This window comes from Apium graveolens, chromosome 1 (genome assembly GCF_009905375.1).
Source record: "Apium graveolens cultivar Ventura chromosome 1, ASM990537v1, whole genome shotgun sequence".
In the NCBI taxonomy this organism is placed as follows: domain Eukaryota; kingdom Viridiplantae; phylum Streptophyta; class Magnoliopsida; order Apiales; family Apiaceae; genus Apium; species Apium graveolens.
In genome coordinates, this window is record NC_133647.1 from 181,993,996 (window position 1) to 182,016,308 (window position 22,313).

General features: G+C 35.5%; 1 protein-coding gene across 1 annotated transcript; it reads left to right on the plus strand.

Annotated features, from left to right (window-relative positions):
- Nucleotides 1-13,236: 13,236 nt before the first annotated feature.
- Nucleotides 13,237-15,512, plus strand: LOC141672665 (uncharacterized). Its single transcript, XM_074479318.1, has 3 exons — nucleotides 13,237-13,848; nucleotides 14,348-14,757; nucleotides 14,992-15,512. Exons 1-3 carry the CDS (start codon nucleotides 13,731-13,733, stop codon nucleotides 15,415-15,417), a joined length of 954 nt encoding a protein of 317 aa, XP_074335419.1. The 5' UTR covers nucleotides 13,237-13,730; the 3' UTR covers nucleotides 15,418-15,512.
- Nucleotides 15,513-22,313: the final 6,801 nt, after the last annotated feature.

Here is a 22,313-nt window from a genome sequence, read left to right on the forward strand (position 1 = left end):
AAAAGCAACATTTCCATTCTGGTGCAAACAAGGAAGTATTCAAAGATTCACAGCTAAACCTAAATTACATTGGATAAAGAAATGAAGAAGAAATATGTGAAGAATCTTTTAATTGTATTCTACAGTTTTGTCTTCACTTGTAAACTTGGTGTTATATAAACCAAGTAGCAGCTAGTAATTAGAGTGTGAATTTTTCCAGAACTGTTTAGAAAAATCCAGAGAGAAAATCATCTAGTTTGTACCAGGACGCAGCTGTGATCAATTCTTTGATTCACAGATTTTCTGAAATAACACATCTCTGGTGGAACAACATATCCACCAGAAAAGTTTTTAAGTTCTTTGTGTTCTTTACATTTGTGCTTGAATATATATCTGTCTGTATTAGCTTAAATCAATTCACACACATTTGTTCATCAAAACACTTAGTCTTAGAAACTGCTCAAAACTTGAAAAAGTTTTGAGATTTACATTCAACCCCCCTTCTGTAAATCTCATTGTTAGTCCACTGGGAATAACAGATCATATTAATGAACTTCTTTCAGTGACATGTAGACAGACTTCAGGCCTTCTTCTAATCTTCTGATTCTTTGTATTTTCCTTGTCCTCATTCTTCCTGATTTCTTGTGTAGATGTAGTATTATTAACCGATCATGTTCTAGTGTTGTTATCATGTTGAGATATCACGTAACTGTTCATACAGCTACGCAGTCTCACCAATAATTGCCCAAAAGATTCTTCATTCATCCTTGCCACATGTTCATTATAAAGTAAATAATAGTTACAGAGTGAAGGATGTTTGATTCTCGTGGGATTGCCCCTAGATTTTTATCCATTCATCCTTTTTTCATAATTAAACATGTTGGCCGAAGGGTTTATTGTGATATCCCGTATTTTCAGAATTATTGTTATTAATATTTGAATATGTTTATGTGATTTTCTGATTTAGAAGGAATAAAATGGTGGATATTTTATTCCTATTTGACGAGTTTGTGTTATTAAATGGTAATGTGCTAATTGTTGAGTGTTATATCGATCCTTATTAATTTCTGAAAATATTTCCTTAAATGAATTATTTTCAAAAGTTTATTTGAAAACCGATCATTTTATTGATATCGGTAAATTGAGTTCGTTTAGTAATACTAGGGATTGGATGGATATTCTGTCTGCTATGTGTTGTATGTAATATTAATTGTGTGGAACTCAGTTGTGATTGAGAATTATTTGTATTATTAATTACTGAGTCGTATCCTTTTGTTTTTGTCTTTAAAAGTGATTTTATTGAAAAATTTAATTTTATAAATATTTAAATTATCTTTAAATTTATTTTTATGACTTTATAATTACAATATTTATTTTTGGGATTTTATAAAATTTAGAAATCAATATTTCATCAATTATTTAGCCCTGTATGATTTTCTGATTGCATTTATTTGTAAAACCCATATTTAATTCCAAAATTCTTCAAAATTTACGAAACTTATATTTATTTAAGTTTGGAATACTCTGAGAATTTTAAAATTATTTTTGGAATTTTTAGGATTAATTTTACCCGCGCGTTGAATCATTTAATTGCTAAAAGCGGGTATAAATTACATTTCAAAAATTATTTTAAAATTATGAAATTTATGTTTTTATAAACTTCGGGATATTTGTAACATTTTAAGACTATTTTCGTGATTTTCTGAATTTGTTTCAAGTGCAGCTCGGTTCGTTAAATTGTATAATGCGGGTTTAGAGCGCAAGTCAAAAATATTTTAAAAATTATGAAAATTTTATTTTACTAGTTTTTTAATTATTCTGAGAATTTTAGAATTTGTTTGGTAATTTTTCTGATTTTATTTACCGGCGCGTTTATTCGATAAGTTGAGAAATGCGGGGAAAAACAAAAATTTCAGATATAAATAAGAATATGTTGCTGTGCTCTGTTAAAAAAAGAAAAAAAAAATACGTGGCAGGAGGCCACCACCCCCACCTGCCACCCCGTGAACAACAAAACCTCCCCCTATTTCTTCACCCTTCCCCGTTTCTTTTACCAAACACAACAGTCCCCTCCCCTCTGTCTTCTGTCTTTCCCTATTTTATATACTTTTAATTTTCAAAAATTCATATCTTCTCAACCGTTCATTCAAATTTCAATTGTTATATATATAAACGATCAGCGCTTCGATACCTACGCATAGGTATATATATTGCAAGGTTTTGAGAAGAAAAATTGTGGGGCATATTTCCGTTATATTTCCGTTTTAATTTATTTTCGGGGCGTAGAAAAAGAGTTTGGAGGCGTTGATTACTCCACATGGCATCTCAGCGTGTATATGTCTATGGCTATTAATTTCGGATTTTTCTGGAGATATTTTCCGGACATCAGATTTTCTCTTCGGGTTGATCAGAAATTATTTTTGGTAACGATTCCGAAATCCCGCCTTCGTGCTTGTGTATATTATAGCATGTTAGTGTTTATATATTTATTTCATAATTTTTAGAAATTGTTGGAGAAGTCACTTTTGGTCCGAGTTTTGGTTCAGGTGGCCGTGTTATTCATTTCTGGAGTGTTTATACGCGTAAATATAAATTATTGTGTTGATTGTTGTTGGTTGTGTCGATATGATATCGACTGGCAGTCCGAGAAATAGAGGAGATGATGTCCGATTTCCAAGAAAATATTATTTTTTTTGTTCTGAAGATTATTATTTTTATTTTTATTCGAAAATAAATTCAAATTATTTAGTTAATGAATTTTAATTGATTATTTAATTCGAGTTAATTATTTCTTATGATTTAAAATTCCGAAAAATAGTTCGAGCTTTAAAATATTATTTTAAATTATTTTCCAGGCTCAATAATTCTTATAAAATTATTTTCGGGTGTTCGAGCACTATTATTTAGTTATAAAATGATTTAGAGACCCGTTTTTATTCCGAAAAATGTTCAAAAATTTATAATAAATCAACCGTTCGTCTGTTTAATACGAAACGAACGCGTATAGACTCAGAAAAATATTCTGCTTCTATTAAAAATACTTTCGAGACCCAAATTCTTTTCTTTCGAAAGGTCGCCTGTTTTACGAATCATTCTGAGTCGATTTTTGATCGATAAATCATATTTTTGACCTAATTTCCGTTTTAAACGTACCGAGTCGACCCTTCTGATGAACCGAGTCTTATGTGATATGAATTATGTGATATATGAGTTATGTGCTTATATGCTATGTGAATTATGTGCATATGTGGATCAAGAGTCTTGTGTTTGTCTGTTATATTCATGTGTGGGTTATAGTATGGGTAGACGATAGGCTTTTGATGCGTAGTTCGTCGAGTGATTATCGATTAGACGATTAAAGTTCTATATTTTAATTATAGATGCGGATCTCTCAAGTCGATCAGGACCCGATGGAATGGGTGAAGAGTAGAGTTGAATAGTATGGAATCTTGGGTTGCAGCACTGCATGAGCAGCAGACCAAATGATTAATTGAATAAAGACGGTGATGTTTTGAGGCAGAATGTCAGAATAGATGCGTCTTTGCGAGTGTGACTAACTGCTAAAACCCAAAGGCAAGTATCCCTATCATCACTTATTGTTCAAGTGATATTTATTTTGAAGCTTATTATGCAAGTATTGCTTTCCTTATTCAGTTCAAGATAGATAAATATTTTACATATCGCCGAATTAAATGATTCTGTTTATGCAAGTATTTTTCTGCTATTCTATGATCAGAATAGCTAAGTGATTTTACTTATCCAATTATCGGATTTATAAATGTTTTGGATTTTGAGAAAAGTGATTTGGTTGCGAATATTCCTACCCAAGAATTGGGGGAATAAAATTATTTCGGGTGTCGAATATTATGACCCCTTTTTCAATAAAATGTTTTAAGATTGGATGGTTACTGGTTGCGTAAGAGGCCGAGGCACCGGTCCAGCGTGAGCTATTATACGGAAGTGTAATATCTTACAAGGCTTGTTATGCCTTTTCTGGTGCCCTATCGGTACCGTATGTCTTCGGGATACGGGTAGTACCTATATTTATGGTATGGCTGCGGGATACCGGTGTTGTTTCGTGACTGATCATCAGGAACAGCATAGTGCATAATTGGTTCCAATCTAAATAGATATCTAAAATTCTTTATTGTTTTGATAATCATAGCATAAATGATTTATCAACTGTTTCTGTTTTGGAATAATGATGAAATGCAGTTTTGATTCAGATTCTGATTTATGCTGATACTTACGTTGTTGTTAAATATCAAAGGTGGTATTAGTATAGATGATTGATGTTGACTTCAGTATGGATGTTGTGAGCATCAAAGTTCTTATTGATATCTAATTTGATATGGCAGCAAAATAAGTATTAATTTCAAGAGTTCGGTTTAGAGTAAAGTTTATGATTCAATCCATAATCATTGTTTCATGTTGGTGTTGTTTACGATATTTCCGTAAACACTGTTTTACGAGTTTTATTCTCGTTGAGATTCAAAGTATTGCTGAAGCATTTCGCTCAAAAATATCAAAATGGTTTTGAATACAATTAAGGAACCAATTCTGGGGTTCCTCAACTAAAATTTTATGATCCAGTAATTATGACTTTAAATGTTCTGCTCCAATGCAGATGTCGGTTTTATATCAAAAGACCCTATATATGTCATAATGATCTTGCTGGGTATTTCTTCCGCTCATACTTGCCTGTTTTTAAATTTAACCTCCAGTGAGGATTAGCTGCGCTGTTTAGCTGCGTAATTCAAGGAAGCAAAGAAGAAGCTTTTGGAAGGTGGTTGATCCAGGGTTGCGGGCTAGTGTAAGTTTTATTGTGTAAAGTTGTTTATATTATATTATATTATAGTTGTGTATTTTATAGTTGGGTCTACTATACTTCATTTCGAAGTTATACTAGCGGGTTAAGTTTGGATATTGAGAATTATTGAAAAGAGTTTTAAAAGGAAGTGAAAAAAAATTATTTGTGGAATTTGGATATCTTGTTTCTAGAACTGTAACCTTAAAATATCTTGGATTAGATGGGGTCATTTATGTTAAATATCTTCCGCTGGCATTTATTTATTGATTTAACAGGTTAAGTTGGATTGAGATTTCATAGTGACGGCCAAATCCCTTGACCCCGGATTTGGGGGCGTTACATTTATCCTCTTCGGGATCGCCCCTAGATAATACTACTTCGACCACTCGATTTGTATTTAATAAAAATAAATCTGACAAAAAGTGCATTTTTATTCATTATTAAACTCTTTACACTTTTCAGATAAAACTTAAAGAGAAGTACAAATTGACTTTAAAGGAAATTTCTTACTAATAGAACTTTCAAAGGTGACTGGCGTGCTAGGTGTTTTTGATTGCTTCGCCTGTTAGTGTTTCAAGTTTGTATGTTCCTGAGAGAACAACTTCAATCACCTTGTATGGCCCTTCCCAATTCGGCTGAAGCTTCCCTTGCTTTGCTGGTATAGAAGCAGCCAGCTCCCTTAGGACTAGGTCTCCTACTCCGAACGACCTCTTCTTAATGCTAGAGGCATAGTGTTGGGATGCCTCTAGCAAATATTTCATGTTCCTTTGGTGGGCAGCCTCTCTTTCTTCTTCCAATAAGTCCATGTTCGCCCTTAGCCTAAAGTTGTTAGTTTCCATATTGTAGACCTCAGTTCGTACGACTCCAAACCTACTTCGACTGGAACCAGGGCTTCCGTCTCGTAGGCCCTCCTGAAAGGAGTTTCCCCTTTTGAAGACCTGGGGGTCGTTCGGTAAGCCCACAAGATCCAAGGGAGCTCTTCGGACCACCTTCCTTTAGCTTCGCCCAATCTCTTTTTTATCCCTTAAAGGATTATTTTATTTCCTGCTTCGATTGCCCCATTCCCTTGCGGGTGGGCGACTGAACTGAATCTTTGTTCGATCCCGTAGTGGTGCAGAAACCTTCGGAACTTGTTTCCAATAAACGGAGTCCCATTATCAGAGATGCAAATCTTCGGGATCCCAAATCGGAGAATAATCTGCTCTAGGAAGAACTTCTTTGCTGCTTCCTCGGTTATAGCCGACAATGGTTGGGCTTCGACCTATTTGGTCATGTAGTCGATGGCGATTATGCAGTATTTTGCTTGTTTCGTGCTGGTTGGGAGAATTCCGACTATGTCAACAGCCCACACGGAGAATGGAATAGGGTTGAGAACTGAAGTCATTTCTTCAGGGGGTTGCTTCGGAACAGTGGCGAACAACTGGCATTGTACACACTTCTTGGCATATTCGCTGGCATCGGCTTTCAAAGTTGGCCAAAAGAATCCTTGACAAAGTATTTTGAAGGCGAGGGACCGAACATCCAAATGCTCTCCGCAAATTTCTTCATATACTGCTTCAAGAGCTTGATGTTGTTCTTCGATATTTAAGCATCTGAGGAGGGGCTAGCTAACAGACCGGCGATATATTCTTCCTTTAATGATGGTGTAGCTCGATGCTCTGTATTTTACTTTGAGTGCTTCTCTTCGATCTGGAGGCAAGTTATCTTTCTCTAAAAAGTTTCTTAATGGGGTCATCCAATCGGCCCCTTGGTGAATTTCGAGACATTCTTTCTTCTCTATCGAAGGCGTCTTGTCTCAGCCGAAGTTAGCCTGGAGAGGGCGTCTGCCCGTCCATTATTCTCCCTTTCAATTTGACTTAGCTCAAAGGTTTTAAATGACAGAGAAGCATCTTTTACCTTGGTGGCGTAAGATTTCGTCTGAGGATCCATTTGCTCGTATTCTCTGGAGAAGTGCTTTACTACCAGCATAAAATTGCTGAAGGCCCTCAGGTGCTTCGCCTTAAGGCTTCGGGCTAACTCCATTCCTGCAAGGAGTGCTTCGTACTCTGCTTTATTATTGGTGAGGGTAAAGTCAAATCTTATAGCCTGGCATATCTCAAACCCTTCGGGGCTGGAAAGTATTAAGCCAGCCCCACATTTTTTCCATGTGGTCGATCCGTCTACAAAGAGTTTCTATTTCCCGGGAGTCCGAATGAGTTGTTCTTCTGGGGTGAGATCCTGTGGCCGCGAAAATATGCATTCGATGATGAAGTCAGCCAAGGCTTGAGCCTTAATCGTCGTTCTGGGGATGTATTCAAGATCGAACTCCCCAAGTTCGATGGACCAGGCTACCACTCTTCCGGAGGCTTCGGGCCTTGTCAAAATCTTCTTTAAAGGTTGACTGGTGACAACTCAAATCGTTCGGTTTTGGAAGTAATGTCATAACTTTCGGGAGGCCATAACCAGCCCATATGCTAATTTTTCAGCGTTGGGATATCTTGTTTCTGAATCCTTTAGGACATGAGACACGTAAAACACGGGATGTTGGTTGCCTTCATGATTTTTCACAAGAACTGCCCCTAGCGTTCTGTCAGACACATTCAGGTAAAGCTGAAGGGTTTCCTTCAGATTAGGCCTCATTAAGAGCGGTGCCTTAGTGAGGTATTCTTTCACTTCTTCGAATGCCTTTTGACATTCAGGCCCCCACTCAAAATTTTTTGACCCCTTAAGTATGACGAAGAATGAGAGCGCCTTCTCGGCTAATTTGGAGATGAAACGCCGAAGGGCAGCGAACCGATCAGTCAGCTTTTGGATGTCTCTGATGCATCTAGGGGCTTCCATGTTAATGACCGCTTCGATCTTCTCTGGGCTCACCTCTATCCCACGGGCGCTTACCAGATAGCCCAGGAATTTTCCACTGGATACCTCGAAGGTACATTTATTCAGATTAATTCTCATGTTGTTTCTTCTGAGCATCTCGAAGAACTCTTTCAAGTCTTCGGCATGAGCTTGGAACAGTGACTTTACAATCATGTCGTCAACATATGTCGATGGAATGTGGCTCCAACGTTCTTTAGTCTGAAGGGCATTATAATATAAGCATAAGTCCCCTTCGAAGTTAAGAACACTATCTTGGGCACATCCCTGTCATTCATGGAATTTGATGATAGCTCGAAAAAGCATCCAAAAAACTAAGTACCTGGTAGCCAACCATTGCGTCTATTAGTTGGTCCTTCGGACATGCCTTATTGAGGTCCGCGTAGTCTACACACATCCTCCACTTCCCGTTTGATTTTTTGACGACCACCATGTTGGCTAACCAGTCTGGGTATTCAATTTCCTCTATAAACTTGGCCTCTAATAGCTTTTCTACTTCGGCCTCTATTACCTTCTATCGTTCGACTGCAAACATCCCCTTCTTCTGTTTCACTGGTTTGGCTTCAGGCTGCACGTTTAAGCAGTGCTTAGCCGTCTTGGGATCCAAACCAGGCATGTCTTCCGGCCCCCGGGCGAACACATCACGGTACTGCTGAATCACAGCGATCATCTTTTCCTTCAGATTTGGTTCCATATTTTTCCCAATCCGAACCATTTTTCCCGAATGGCCGGCGTACAGCTCCACTTCTTCGGTTTCCGTGGCGGGTTCAACGATCGGATTCGAAAGATCAGCCCCAAACTTTTCCAACTAAATATTCAATGTTTCTTTACTTCCATTGTGTTCTGCTTCAGCCCTTTTTCTCTTTCCGGTTTCGTCCGGCTTCTGATATTCCTCATCTTTCTCCAGATCTTCCAGCATTATAATTCGGGTAGTTTTTTGATCGCCCCTCATTTCTCCTACCCCCTTCTCGGTTGGAAACTTGAGTTTGAGGTGGGGTATAGATTCCACCGCTTCAAAGGTCGATAGGAAATGTCTTCCGAAAATGGCGTTGTATGGGCTCTCAATCCGAACCACATGGAAATTCACCGGCTTTTCCACAATATATGGTAGCTTTCCTAGGAGGACGAGGATAGTGATTTTTCCCTCAAACTGTATAGGGTGTCCTCCGATGGCATAAAGAGGAGCTTCGTAGCAGGGCTCCAACTTTTCTCCAGCCAAGTTCATCTTGCAATAGGGTCTTGTGGAACAGAATGTTGGCCAAACTTCCGATATCTACCATTACCTTCTAAATTTTATTCTGCATAATGATAGGGTTAATGATGAGGAGGTCTTCGTGTGGACGAATGACGTCCTCGTAATCCTCAGTGCTAAAGGTCATGGGCATGTGGGACTTCGCCTGGACGAACTGATAGAGATTGTTCACTTGTCGGGCATATTTTTCTTTTCTGTCTTGCTATCATTGTCTAGGATACTGCCCCCAAATATAGTCTTTACTTCACCCCTTATCCTGTCTCTTCGCTCCGGCTATTCGGCTTCTTCTTCTTCTTGGTTTTCTTTCGGCCCCAGTCTGTCCCTCAGATCTCGGACGAACTGATTAAGTTCGCATTCTTTGATCATTCGCTCAATCAGCTTTTTGAGGTGGTAGCATTCATCACTATTATGCCCTTTGTCCCTGTGATAATCGTAGTACTTGTCGGAGTTATTCTTATAATTTGGGACCTTCATCTTGGCCGGCTGAACGAACCCAGGCTTGCCCTTGATCTCATGGAGAATCTGGGAGATTGGCGCATTCAGAGGGGTGAATACGGTTGAATCTCTATCTCGTCATCGTTCGGCCCCACGATTCGTCTCCTTTCTCCCTTCTTTCCTACCATCCTTTCAATCAGAGCCTGATCTTGAGCCTTCGTATTTGTCAGCTCGCTTCGATCGGTCATCCCTTCGAGAGTCCTTATATCCCCCAATATTTTCCATTTTTCAGCGAATGTTCTCGCCCCTCACATATATATCATTTAGGGACTTGGGGGGAAATCATAAAGAGAAGAGCGAAGCTTTTTACCTTTATAGGGGTCTAGCCCCGCCGTTAATAAGCCCATTGCTTTGACCTTGTCCAGATTAGTGACCACCCCAGCTTCCTCTTTAAATTGAGCGAGATAATCCCCCAACTCTTCGTTCGCCTCTGTCTGTCGTGGACCAGGGCTTCAGTATCCTTCGCCTTCCGGCATAAGTGCGAATAGTACTTCAAAAACTTTCTTTTCAATTGTTCGTAAGACCCGATGGACCTGGGTTTGAGGGATTTGTACCACATCGAGGATGATCCCTTCAGATAAGTCTTGAGCATTTTGCAGAGCATGATATCATTATGCCACATTCCAATCATCAGCAACTCATATTTTTCGTAATGGTCCTCGAGGTCTCCCTTTCCGTTGAATTCACTCATCTTGGGGAACTGCCTTTCCTCGCCGGGAGGAGGTCGATACTGTTCGATTTCTTCCGTCATGATCGGCTCGTCGACCCTCCTGTCACCGAACATGGCCTTTTCTAGGCAAGTGCGCCTGATTCGGGACCCATCCGGCTCTTCATCCGAATCAGATGAAAAGGGTTGTTTCGTCCTCTTTCTTCGGGGATGCGAATCAGAGTCAAACTCATCTTCTTCGTCATGCACCCTACTGTCTTTCTTGTGCTTAGCCGTTCTTTCTGGCTCATCGGCCTGCAACGCCTCACGCAATGCTTTTTCTTGAAAATCAATTACTTCTCTCTGCAGTTGTGGGGCTTTCAATTATAACGCATCAGCCTCAATTCGCTTTGCGCGGGCCTCTGCCTCCTTTTTCGCTTGGTCCTCTTTGGTCTTGCCCTTCTCCGCAGCTAGCTTTTCCGCCCGGATCTTTAGGAGCAAGACTTCTTCCTCAGGAGTTAGTGTGATGACTCCATCGGCGTCCACTAGGGTGGACGGCTGCCCCTTGTCAGGTGGGGTAAAACCTGGTGGTGGTGAATGCTCATGAATTACGTTTGTCATTGTCTCGATATCTCTCTTGTGATTCTCGCATTTCCCACAGACGGCGCCAAATGTTACGCCCAGATTCCTTCGGAAGGATGAACAGGCTTCGGCCTCCGTGGAGATGCCTTCAGCTGTGACCTGAAAATGAAGAGAATGTGAGGGATTGTTCCCCCGATTCACCTCCGGCGTAAGAATAAGAATCTAGCTGTAAAGTGGGTAGAAAATACAAGAAAGTAAAGTGTTTGAGAGAATGAGTTTATGATTATTCCTTACTTTCCCAGGATTTTATACCCATTTCTGCCATAAGTGTCCTTACGTTACTTATCATTAAGGAGGGAGTGAAAATGGGGCGTTATGCCTCTTCTGCTTTCCAATGATTGGGAGGGAAGGTGAGTCTTAGCCCGTGTCACTCCGTGGGCTTTCGGCTCATGGGCCTGATGGACCTTCGGCCCAATAGCACAATCGTCAGATGGGCCTTCGTTCGATGAGTCTTATTGGACCATAGCCAATAGATACAATGCAAGCCCAATATAGAAGCCCACATAAAATTAGTTGATGGTCCATTATAGTCGTAACTCTCGTAGTTAGTCCATTAGTTAGTATAACAAACTTTGTTGCTCTTTTTCTGTTTTTGTATATAGTTCACATCTTTCAGTTTCTTGTTGTAACTTTCACTGCACAGGTTCAATACCATTTTGTTCTTCTTCAAGAAATTAACAGTAACAAAGAAACAAAAGTACAGTAAAAAAGTTGGTTGCTCCGAGAGGTAAATAAAATATTGACTGTAAACTGAATTATGAGGGTTTGACCCGGAAACTGGAGGTTAAAATCAGTACGTGTTTGAGGATATTTTTGGTCTTCGGGACCTAAATAAGTTAATAAAAATTAATTACCCAGATGAGGCGGACTATGAATCAAGTAGGGTACGCACCCAAGTACAATTTTTTCAGTTAAAGGATCACAAAATAGGCCAGTCAAACGACAAAAATTAACAATCCAAACACTCCAGCTACTGATGACCTTTGAAGCCGTACCATAACCCAAGCCGTATTTGAAATGCCGTTTTCATGTTAGTCGAGGCATCTAATAGTTTTATCTCAATTAACTCCATATGTTCTAATTTAAATTTGAAAGAAAAACGGGTAAATATAATATATATAGAATTATAAGCTATATAGGAATTAAAAAAAATAATATACTTAGAGTTATAAAATGAATCATAAAAGGTGAAAACAAAATGTGGTATAACTAAAAAATAATTGAAAACAAATTACCACTTAAAAAGTTTATTAATAAAGAAAAACGGGTAAAAATAATATATAAAATTATAAGTCACATAGGAATTAAAAAGGATAAAAATAATACAGTTAGAGTTATAACATGGATCATAAAAGGTGAAACTAAAAAGTGGTAGAACCAAAAAAATAAGTAAAACTAGAGTACCACTTAAAAAGTTTATTAATAAAGAAAACGGGTAAAAATAATAAATATAATTATAAGTCATATCGGAATCAAAAAGAATAAAAATAATACACTTATAGATATAATATGAATTATAAAAAGTGAAACCAAAAGATGGTGGTAACAAAAAATAAGTGAAATCAAATTACGACTTAAGAAGATTTTTCGCTTATTAATAAATGTTATTAAAGTGAAACCAAAAGCTGGTGTTAAAAAAAACAAGTGAAATCAAAGTAACATTTATAAAGAGGTTTCGCTAAGCCCGCAAGGGTTGCCTCAGTGGGTTAAAAAGTGGAAAACTATTTTCTTGGTCACGGGTTCGAATCCCATGTGAGGAGAATTTATGATTATGCCTGTTGAGTCAGAACATGTCACTTAAATGCGGTTTATCTTGGTTCACGTGGTTTGCAGGCTATTGTGTGAACCCGTAGGTTTACCCAGTACGCATCAGAAAGATAGCGGCTGCGAGTTATTTACGATATAGAAAAAAAGAGGTTTCGCTAATCAATTAAAATAAACTAAAATGATGAGTTTCCGCACTTAACATATGTACTCATGTACACACTAGAAAATTGGATAAAATATCCATTTATGTAGATGATAAGTAAATGTAAAAAAAAAGTACTCCCTCCGTCCCTCGCAAATTTACCTACGATATAAAAAAAAGTGGTTTCGCTAATTAATTAAAATAAACCAAAATGATGATTTCCGCACTTAACATAATATCTACTCATGCACACACTAGAAAATTCGATAAAATATCCATTCATGTAGATGATAAGTAAAAGAAAGGAAATGTATAAAAAGTACCCCCTCCGCCCCTCTCAAATGTATACATTTGGGTTAGACACAGAGTTTAAAATAATATGATAAAATAGTGGAGAAAAGTTAAAAAAAATGAGTAAAGTAGTGAGACCGATTAAAATTATATGTATAAAAAGGGTATAGTGGAGAGAAGTACTGGGTGTAGTTATTTTAAAAATTATAAAACTTTATTATTTTTGAAAATTTTTAAAATGTAATAAAAAAGGAAGGTGTAAATGATTTTGAGCAAGGGGACAATAAGGGGTAGAATAGTAAAAGCAAGACCCTGGGATTTGTAGAAACCCGAGAAGGGCAATCCTTTCCAAAAATTTCAATGACAGGATGAAAAAGAAAAAGTTACTTATAATCCCAACAAGCTATACTAGTACTAGTCTACTCGCCTAGCTCTTCTTCCCAGAGAAGAATCTATTGGTCTGTGTGTGTATTTTCCTGGTTCTTCTTTTGGAGCTCAGTGATGGGTCTCAGCAGCTGCTCCTCCTACTCTCTTACATCTTTCACATGCCTGTGATTTTTAGCATCACCTTTTTCAGACATAACCCTTCAACAACTGCTATAACTCACTCTCTCTATGAACCCTCTCTCTCTCTCTTCTTGTACAAAACCTACAGTAATCTTTTAGCTCCTCAGTTTCTTAAATCTCTCTCTCTCTCCCTCTCCTTGTACAAAAACCTAATCTTTAGGCTCCTCAGTTTCTTAAATCTCTCTCTCTCTCTCTCTCTCTCTCTCTCCCCCCCCTAAAAGAAACCCTATCTTTAAGTTCTGAGTTTCACAAATCTCTCTCTCTCTAACTCTATCTTTAAGCTATGGAGATTGATAAAGTTTATGAAGACACTGATGATGTGTTGCTTTCCAATGAAAGGCCACCACCTTCTGAGTTTCTTGATTCCTTCTGGATTTCTAAGTCTTCCCCTTCTTTTCAAGGTCCTTTTCACTTCCTTTTCTAATGGCTTCTAATTCTTTTGCGTTTAAGACTTAAGTTACAATAGACTAAAACAACACACACACACACATTTATTTAGCCTGGTGCTTGTGTAATATGCAATTTTGCACAAGATTTGTGTCAATTCCTAACATTTTGAATAGACAAACATAGCCTGGTCACTCACTCAATCTTGTAAAATAGAATGGAACTTGCATTTATTTATGTTCATAGGGCTTGATATAATTAGTACTTCTTGCTAGAACTTATGAAATTTCTCTTCTTTTTTTTCTATTTGAAGAGAATTAGTTTTTGTGCTAAAAAGATTAGACTAATGCTTGTGATTGATTTGATACTCGTTGTTTAATTTTGTAACAAATTGTAATTTTCTCTGCTGAGTTAGTAGTGTACATTTATTAGTAGTACTGGTACTATTTATTGTGTACATTAATTAGTGGTACAAATACTGTTCATTGATAAATGTAAGTGATATTGGTACAGTGGACTCTGCTTCTGGCACCTCAACTATGGTTCAATTTCAAAATTCCTCACCTGAAAATGGTGGACTTGGGGGTTTGTTACCAGCATTTGACAAAGAAGAGAATGGTAATGAGGAGTATGAACCTTGCTTTCATCAACCCGAAAAGAAGCGGCGACTTTCAGCTGATCAGGTTAAGTATCTCGAGGAGAGCTTTGAGGTTGAAAACAAGCTTGAACCTGATAGGAAAGTCCAACTTGCTAAGGATCTTGGTTTGCAGCCTAGGCAGATTGCTATATGGTTTCAAAACCGGCGAGCTCGATATAAAACCAAACAGCTTGAGAAGGATTATGATTGCTTGAAAGAAAGTTATGATCAGCTCAAAGATGATCATGATAGGCTAGCCAAAGAGAATGAGAAATTGAGGCTTGAGGTAATCATAACTCTTGACATTTAAGCTTAAGCTATATTTTGAAACTGTAATTGCTCAAAATATCATTTAGTTTATAGATTTATAAAAATGCATATGTGCTTCTATAATTGTGAAGTTTAAAGTTGAATTATCTGGAATGGTATTGGTTCTGCCTAATCAAGTATATGAGTTTTCAAAGTATGTGTGAGATTGTTGGTTGTTCCATTTAAAATTTCAATCTTTTGTTTTTACTAGGTTGAATCACTCAAACGAAAACTGCCGGTGGCAGAGAAGAGGCCTAATCCTCTTAATATGACAAATTCGGAAGAACCACGAGCAACAGAGATGCCACATTCAAGTTCAATGTCTCAGAATGTAATCGGTGCAAATGTGATGGTTATCAAACAGGAGGATGCAAATTCAGCCAAGAGCGATGTCTTTGATTCAGAGAGTCCACATTGTGCTGATACAAACCTTGTATCCGTATTTGAGCCTGTTGATTCTTCCCGAGTTTTGGATCAAGACCTGTCTGATTTCTCCCAAGACCATGAAGATGACTCCAGGATTTTGCCACCTCCATGTCTCCCAAAGCTCAAAATCGAATCTTATGAGGACTTAAATGCAGACACTTGCAATCTGGGTAGTTCTGTTGATGATCAAACCTTTTGGTTTTGGTCTTAATCAAGTAGTTACTAAAATCTAATGTTATGGAATAACATGTTTGTTATTAGTTTTCTTTACCAGGAATAAAGTTGGAACCTTTTGCATTTTGCTCATTTGCTCTTTCTTGACAACACTAATTTTATTTTTTTCCCATCTTCTGAAAACTACTCTCAGTCTATCATTATCGGAAAATATGATAGCAAACTAAACATACTCGTAAATTGATTCTGAGAGACTGTTTCCGTAAAAATCTTTATAAACATTTAGCTTCTGCAAGGCGGTATCATAATAAAAACAGGGACCTGAACCTGAAGACTGAAGACTGAAGACTGAAGTCTTGAACAACATATAAAAACAGCATTGGCAAGGATGTGGAATGACAACTGTGATGTAAACCATAAACACATAACTGGAAACTCATTCAGTTCTTGAGGTTTGTGGTCGGTTCTAGATTTTCAATAGAGAACTTGACCAAGTAGATGAACAGAGATCAACACGGAGGAGATTCCAAGGGCAAATAAAAAACTGTCGGCTAAATTAAAGGATGGTTTTTTTAACATAGACTTGACAGAGTTCACGATTGCCATACTATAGAACTTGACCAGGAAACAAAAAAAATCAAACATGTGATGAGTTTTGGACATGGAATATCTGTAGATGCGCCAAGTTTGTTGATACACAAAAAATTGCATTATCCATAAATATATAAGTATATTTATATACCTCCCAACATGCTTGTAATGGCCGTGTTTGGATTGGATTTGATTAAATTCATATTTATATTCATTAAAATTTGTTGGATCGAATTCAGAATGGATTGCTTTCACGTTTTTAATAATGTAATCGATCTAAATTCATTAGGGTTTCGATTTATCGGACCGATCCCCTGATCCATCTAAAATTTTGAGATCAACAATATTAATTTAACATGATTTATAATAAAAGAAACATAAGCAAAAAAAATTATATTATAGTCAAACATGTTCGTAAATACTAAAAATATTTGAATATAGGTTAAAACTTTTGAGTTTAAAATAACTATAAAATTAAAAAAATAAAAATATACTCCCTCCGTTCTATTAATTTTTTTACATTTTTTTCATGTGTTGACACACATTTTATAGCTATTATAAAATATAGTTATATAATATATTTTTAATTTTTTTATAAATTTAAGCAATTACGTTTTATAAAATTTTAAAGTGTGTGCCGAACCCCCGTCTCCCAATGTAAAAAATTGGGTGGGATGGAGGAAGCAATAATGTAATTTAAGAAATATATGGAAATTAATCATATATGTCAATTTCATATATTTATAGATAAATTTTGTGATTTGCGAATAAAATGGTATGTATGAAAATAATTTTTTGACACATGTTTCTCTCATTTGAATATGATAATATTATTTTTTTATCGTAGTGAGCTTGCGGTCGCCGCACTAGATAAATCTCACGGCTCACACAGTAACGTGCATATCACGTGAACCAAGGTAAAAGGCATTTAAGCGACTCAAGAGGCATAATCATAAAATTGTAGAATTCGAACCTGTTATCAAGAGAATTGTTATCTCATTTTTAAACAACTTAGTCAACTCTTGTGGACAGAATATGATAACATTTGATGTGTACACGAAATTATAATACGATAAAATTATAATTTGTGTGAAAATAAAACAATATAACTTAAAAGAAATGAGAATATTAATATATATAAAAGTAAATTACATTGAATTATTATTAAATATATAAAATTTTAAATATATAATTTTAGTAATTTGAATGGGGTCTTTATGGGATCGTATTAGTGAAAATACATATTCATTTTTAATAAATCAAATTCTTACCGGATTAAATTATTTTCGGATATGTTTCATTTTTATAAAATTTGTATTTGTTTATTAAGTTTCGGGATGGTCCATTGACAAGCCTGCATCCCAAACTCTGTCCTGTCGGCCATAAGATCATGCTGTTCAAGATTTTCTAAAACAACACTTGATACTGCACAAATACTGAATTATCAAAGTTTTCAGTGACGAGAGTCCTAAAAAGCGCTACCATTTCGATTTTTTAAATTTATATTAATGACTTACCCCCTTTACTTTCAATTTTTATCCACATAATCGTGATATAGTACTTCTGATTTTGACATTTTTCGTAAAACATTTAAAAGTATCTTCATTGGTTGGCACTCCTCAAAAGGTGCCCATTTTAATAATTAATCTAAAATATTATATTTTAAATTTTGTTTCTTTCATATCATTTTTAATCACTTTCTTTTAGAAAACACTGCAATAATTGACATTCCAAAATATCAACTTCACTAATTAAATAAAAAATGCATAATAAATATATATTACAAAAATTATGTTTTACATATTTTGACCATATAAATGAAGTTGACATGATATGCCAATTTTTGGTATCCCAAGCTGGCATCCCATGACTCATGACATAAATAACATCTCCCAACTCTAATGTTATTCTATCAAAAATGTCAAAACATGTTAATAGTCATATTATAAGACGTTGACACTACTCTTGACACATTCAATTACAAATTTAGTTGCTTATTTTGTACATAGTGAATCATGACAAAGCAAAAAAAAAGTAAAATTATATATGCCGAATCTGAAAAATAATTGTTCGAAACACAGAAATTTTATCATCCATTACTATCTTGTATATATCTGGAATAAATACAGAAAAAGGAGTAGTAAAATATAAGTGACAAATGATGTAGTGCCACGAGTGGGGAGCTGATGGAGATGGTATATAAATAAGAAATATGGGGGTGGGGGCACACATGCACAGAAGTGGAGTTAATCCAACACACCACGGATGGAGTGGGGCCAACTGACACTCTGTAATCAACGACGACTCACGGACAGTGACTCGGGAAATGCATCGTGGCGTCACATATGCGGTGGACAACATCAAAGTGAGGGAACTCTGCTATTACTGGGGTACCCCGGACTTCTGTGTCTCGTCTGCTAATTTCGGAGAGAATTAGCACAATATTACGATAAATATTGAATCTTCGTACATATTTTTTTTTTATAAATGATTGTGTTATAGTACATTATAGGTATTTTCAGATTTATATAAAATATAGTTTTATAATATATATTTTTTGATTAAAAATATTGTGAAATTATACTTTAAACGAGTATTGAAAAACGTGTTAAAAAGTGATTTATAAAATTTAGTAGAATAGAAAGAGTATATTTTTATTTACAGTAATAATTCATTAAATTCTTGAAATCAAATCATAAATAATTATAAACTCGAAAAGTAGAAGGAGAGCTGTAAAATATGAGTGCAATATAAAAATTATCTACTACTATCATAAAAAACAATTACGTATATTAAAATGTGTAAATAATAAATTTATCGAAGACCGAAAGAGGCCTTTAACACGGCTAAAGCGACATTGCAGGGTGACATGCATGTTCAACTGTAGTGATGGAACTGCATATAAATTTCTGAAATGTGTGTTTATGTATTACATTTACGAGTAGTTTTAGTAGGGTCTCGTAACACTGGATCAAGGGAAAGACTTATCTAACATATTGTTCTAGAATTATTGAATTTCTATTTTAAGGATTTGTATTAAAGTTTTTTTTTACCAATCCGTTACAATTATTCGCAGTTAAAAGTTCTTTTTCACGAAAAAATATAATGTATTGATAAAATAAATGCTTTAATTTGAAAAAATAGATCACAACGCCCATATACAATGTAGTACATGAACGATGTCCGGCGTTAGGATCAACCCGTTTGCTCTCTTTTTCACGAAAAAATATATTTACTTTGTCCTTTTTATTTGTTATTAAAAGGATTGGGCACAGAGATTAGAAAATATGTATAAAGTAATGAAAAAGAGAAGTAAAAGTGAGTGAAGTTGTGTGACCCATTAATTTTTAATATATAAAAGGGAGATAGTGGAGGTAAAAGTAGTGTAAAAAATGAGTAAAAGTAAGAATATGGAGGAATACGTTGACTATTTTTGGTAAATTTTGAAATATAAAGAAATGAATGACACATTTCAAAAATAAAAATGTAAAAAAATGAAAAAGACAAAGGGAGTAACATATTGATAAAATAAATATGAAAATATGAAAATATGGATCACCCCACATATATATAGCAATGTATTATATAAATAATACGGGGTCTGACGTTAGGATCAAACTGTTTTAGCAATATACTCCCTCCGTCCCTAAAACGTTTCCTTTTTGTGTTGGACACGTTTGCCGATGCACACTTTTGATCGTTAATATCTTTAAATTCGTATTAGTATTAAATATAAAAATTTCACTATATTAAAGTACTGATAAATACGAATCCAACGAGATCACTCATGACTATGTTTGATATTATAGATTAGACGTAAATTAGTAGTCAATCGCTTATAGTAAACAGTACTGAAAGTCAATATAGGAACATCATTTTGGAATGGAGGGAGTACTAAAAAAGAAATCCTGAAATAAATAAATCTGCGAGTCCACATTGACTCACATGTTGCGAGATGAAGCCTATATGCGCAGGGATGACAGATGCATAGGTAGAAGAAGATAAGAGTTTACTCCCTCCGTCCCACCAGGATGTTTACATCTCTGGTGGGCACGGAGACCAATATATATATATATAAAAGTAGGTAAAATAATGAAAAATGATGAAAAGTGGTTAAAGTAGTGAGACCTATTAATATTTAATAATAGATTTGAGAGAGTGGAGGAAGTTAGTGGGTGTAATAGTGTTTTATATTATTAAAAGTTTACTATTTTTGGAATGTAAAGAAATGGATGGGACGGCCCAAAATAGTAACTGTAAAGAAATGGATGGGACAGAGGGAGTACAATATAATATCCCAACAACTCCCTTCTGTTTCAGCAGTGACGTGACCTTATTTCAACAGACTGGAGACTTCTCTTATTTAATACTCCTTCTGTCCTATTATACTCTTCTTATTTTAATCTCTGACGCTATTCATGATAAATGATCGACTATTAATTTACGTCTAATTTATAAGATCAACTTTTATAATGAGTGACCTTGTTAAATTCATATTTATGAGTACTCTAATATAATGAAATTTTTATATTTAATATTAATATTAAATTAAAGATATTAATAATCAAAATTGTACATTGACAACCGTGTCCAACACAAATAGCAAACGTTTTTAGGGACGGCGGGAGGACTGCGGCTACGTAGTCTTTGCTAGGGGTGTGCATGGTTCGGTACGGTTGTTCCGTTCGGTTTTTACCGAAAACTGTTACCAAAATCGTACATGTCGGTTCGGTTCGGTTTATATCTATTAACCGTAACCGAACCGTGCGGAACGGTTTTTTTCGGTTCGGTTAACCGTATTTCGATTTTGGTTTTTTCCGGTTTTTAATTTTTATAATTTTAAATTTAATTTTTTAATACAATAATAAGAAATATTTAGAACCTACCGTATGTAGCCTATTAACTTTATTATCTACACAATAAAGAAAATTAAATGTATGAGGAAAAAACAACATGAAAGACTAATTACAAGAAGTTATATAAGTGAAAATGAACAAAGTAATTAGGAGTACCAAGTTAAAGTTAAGAAGTAACAGACTAACAGTAGCCTTATTTTAACTACTAGTATGGTAAAAAAATTGTTATATATATATATATTTAATAATATATTATTTATAAATTATATAAATTCAAAATTAAATATGTATTTATATGTATTATAAACGGTTCGGTTTTTCTGTTAGGTTTTAGAGTAAAACCATAACCGTTACTAAACCGTTGTGTCGGTTCGGTTCGGTTACGATATTTTACGGTTATTGTTGGTTTCAATTTTTTCCGGTTCGATTTTTCGGTCCGGTTTCGATTTTTCGGTTTTTATTTGCTCACCCATGTCTGCAATGAGCTACTACTATTATAGTATTATATCATCGATCCCAATGCTCATCAAGGCCCCGGGGGATCTCAATTCTCACGTTATCTGCTGCTTCCTCGCTCTCATGTTACTTTTCCGTTTATCTCGGACACATTTGTCAATATATATTTTTTATTAATAATATTTTTAATTTTATATTAATATTAGGTATAAAAATTTTATTATATTAAAGTACTCATAATTACGAATTCAACAAGATCATTCATAACTATATTTAATCTTATAAATTAGACGTAAATTAGTAGTTAATTTCTTAGCATAAATAATGTAAAAGGTTAAAACGAGAAAATTTTTTAGAGACGCAGGGAGTAACCAGCCTACTAGTCACTAACCGAAATCGTCAAAAGTTAAACTACAATTATATAAAAATCTGAGGTAAAAAAGGGGTTTGACTGAGGTCTAATTTTTAAGGATGTTGAAGTCAAGGAGAAAGTGAGGCTTAATTAAGCTAGTAGTATGTTTTAATTAGTACATGCTCAAATTTAATTGGATCTATAGAATTGCAAATGTACTTGCAATTATAATTGAGTAGTTGACAGCTGAGCTTTCTAATATGGGATTTGTTATGCTCAATCAAGTATAGAGTTTTGGAAATGTGTGGCATTCTTGGTTTCTTCTAAACAGTTCACCACCTACTATGACGAATTCGGAAGAACCACAACCAACAGATATATGTCAAATTCAAATTTGATATCTCAGAATGTATTCAGTGCAAATGTGATGGTAATTAAGCCGAGGCATGCGAATTCGCCCAGAAGTGATGTTTTTGATTCGGAGAGTCCACATTGTGCTGATACAGACCTTGTATCCCTATCTGAACCTGTAAATTCTTTTCGAGACACATCTCATTTCCATATTTCTGTTTATGATCAAAGCTCTTGGCTTTGGTCTAAATCTAAATGCCATGTAATAGCTAACATCCATTAAATGTACACAAGCGGACTGTCTGAAAGTTGTTGCAGCTGACAAGT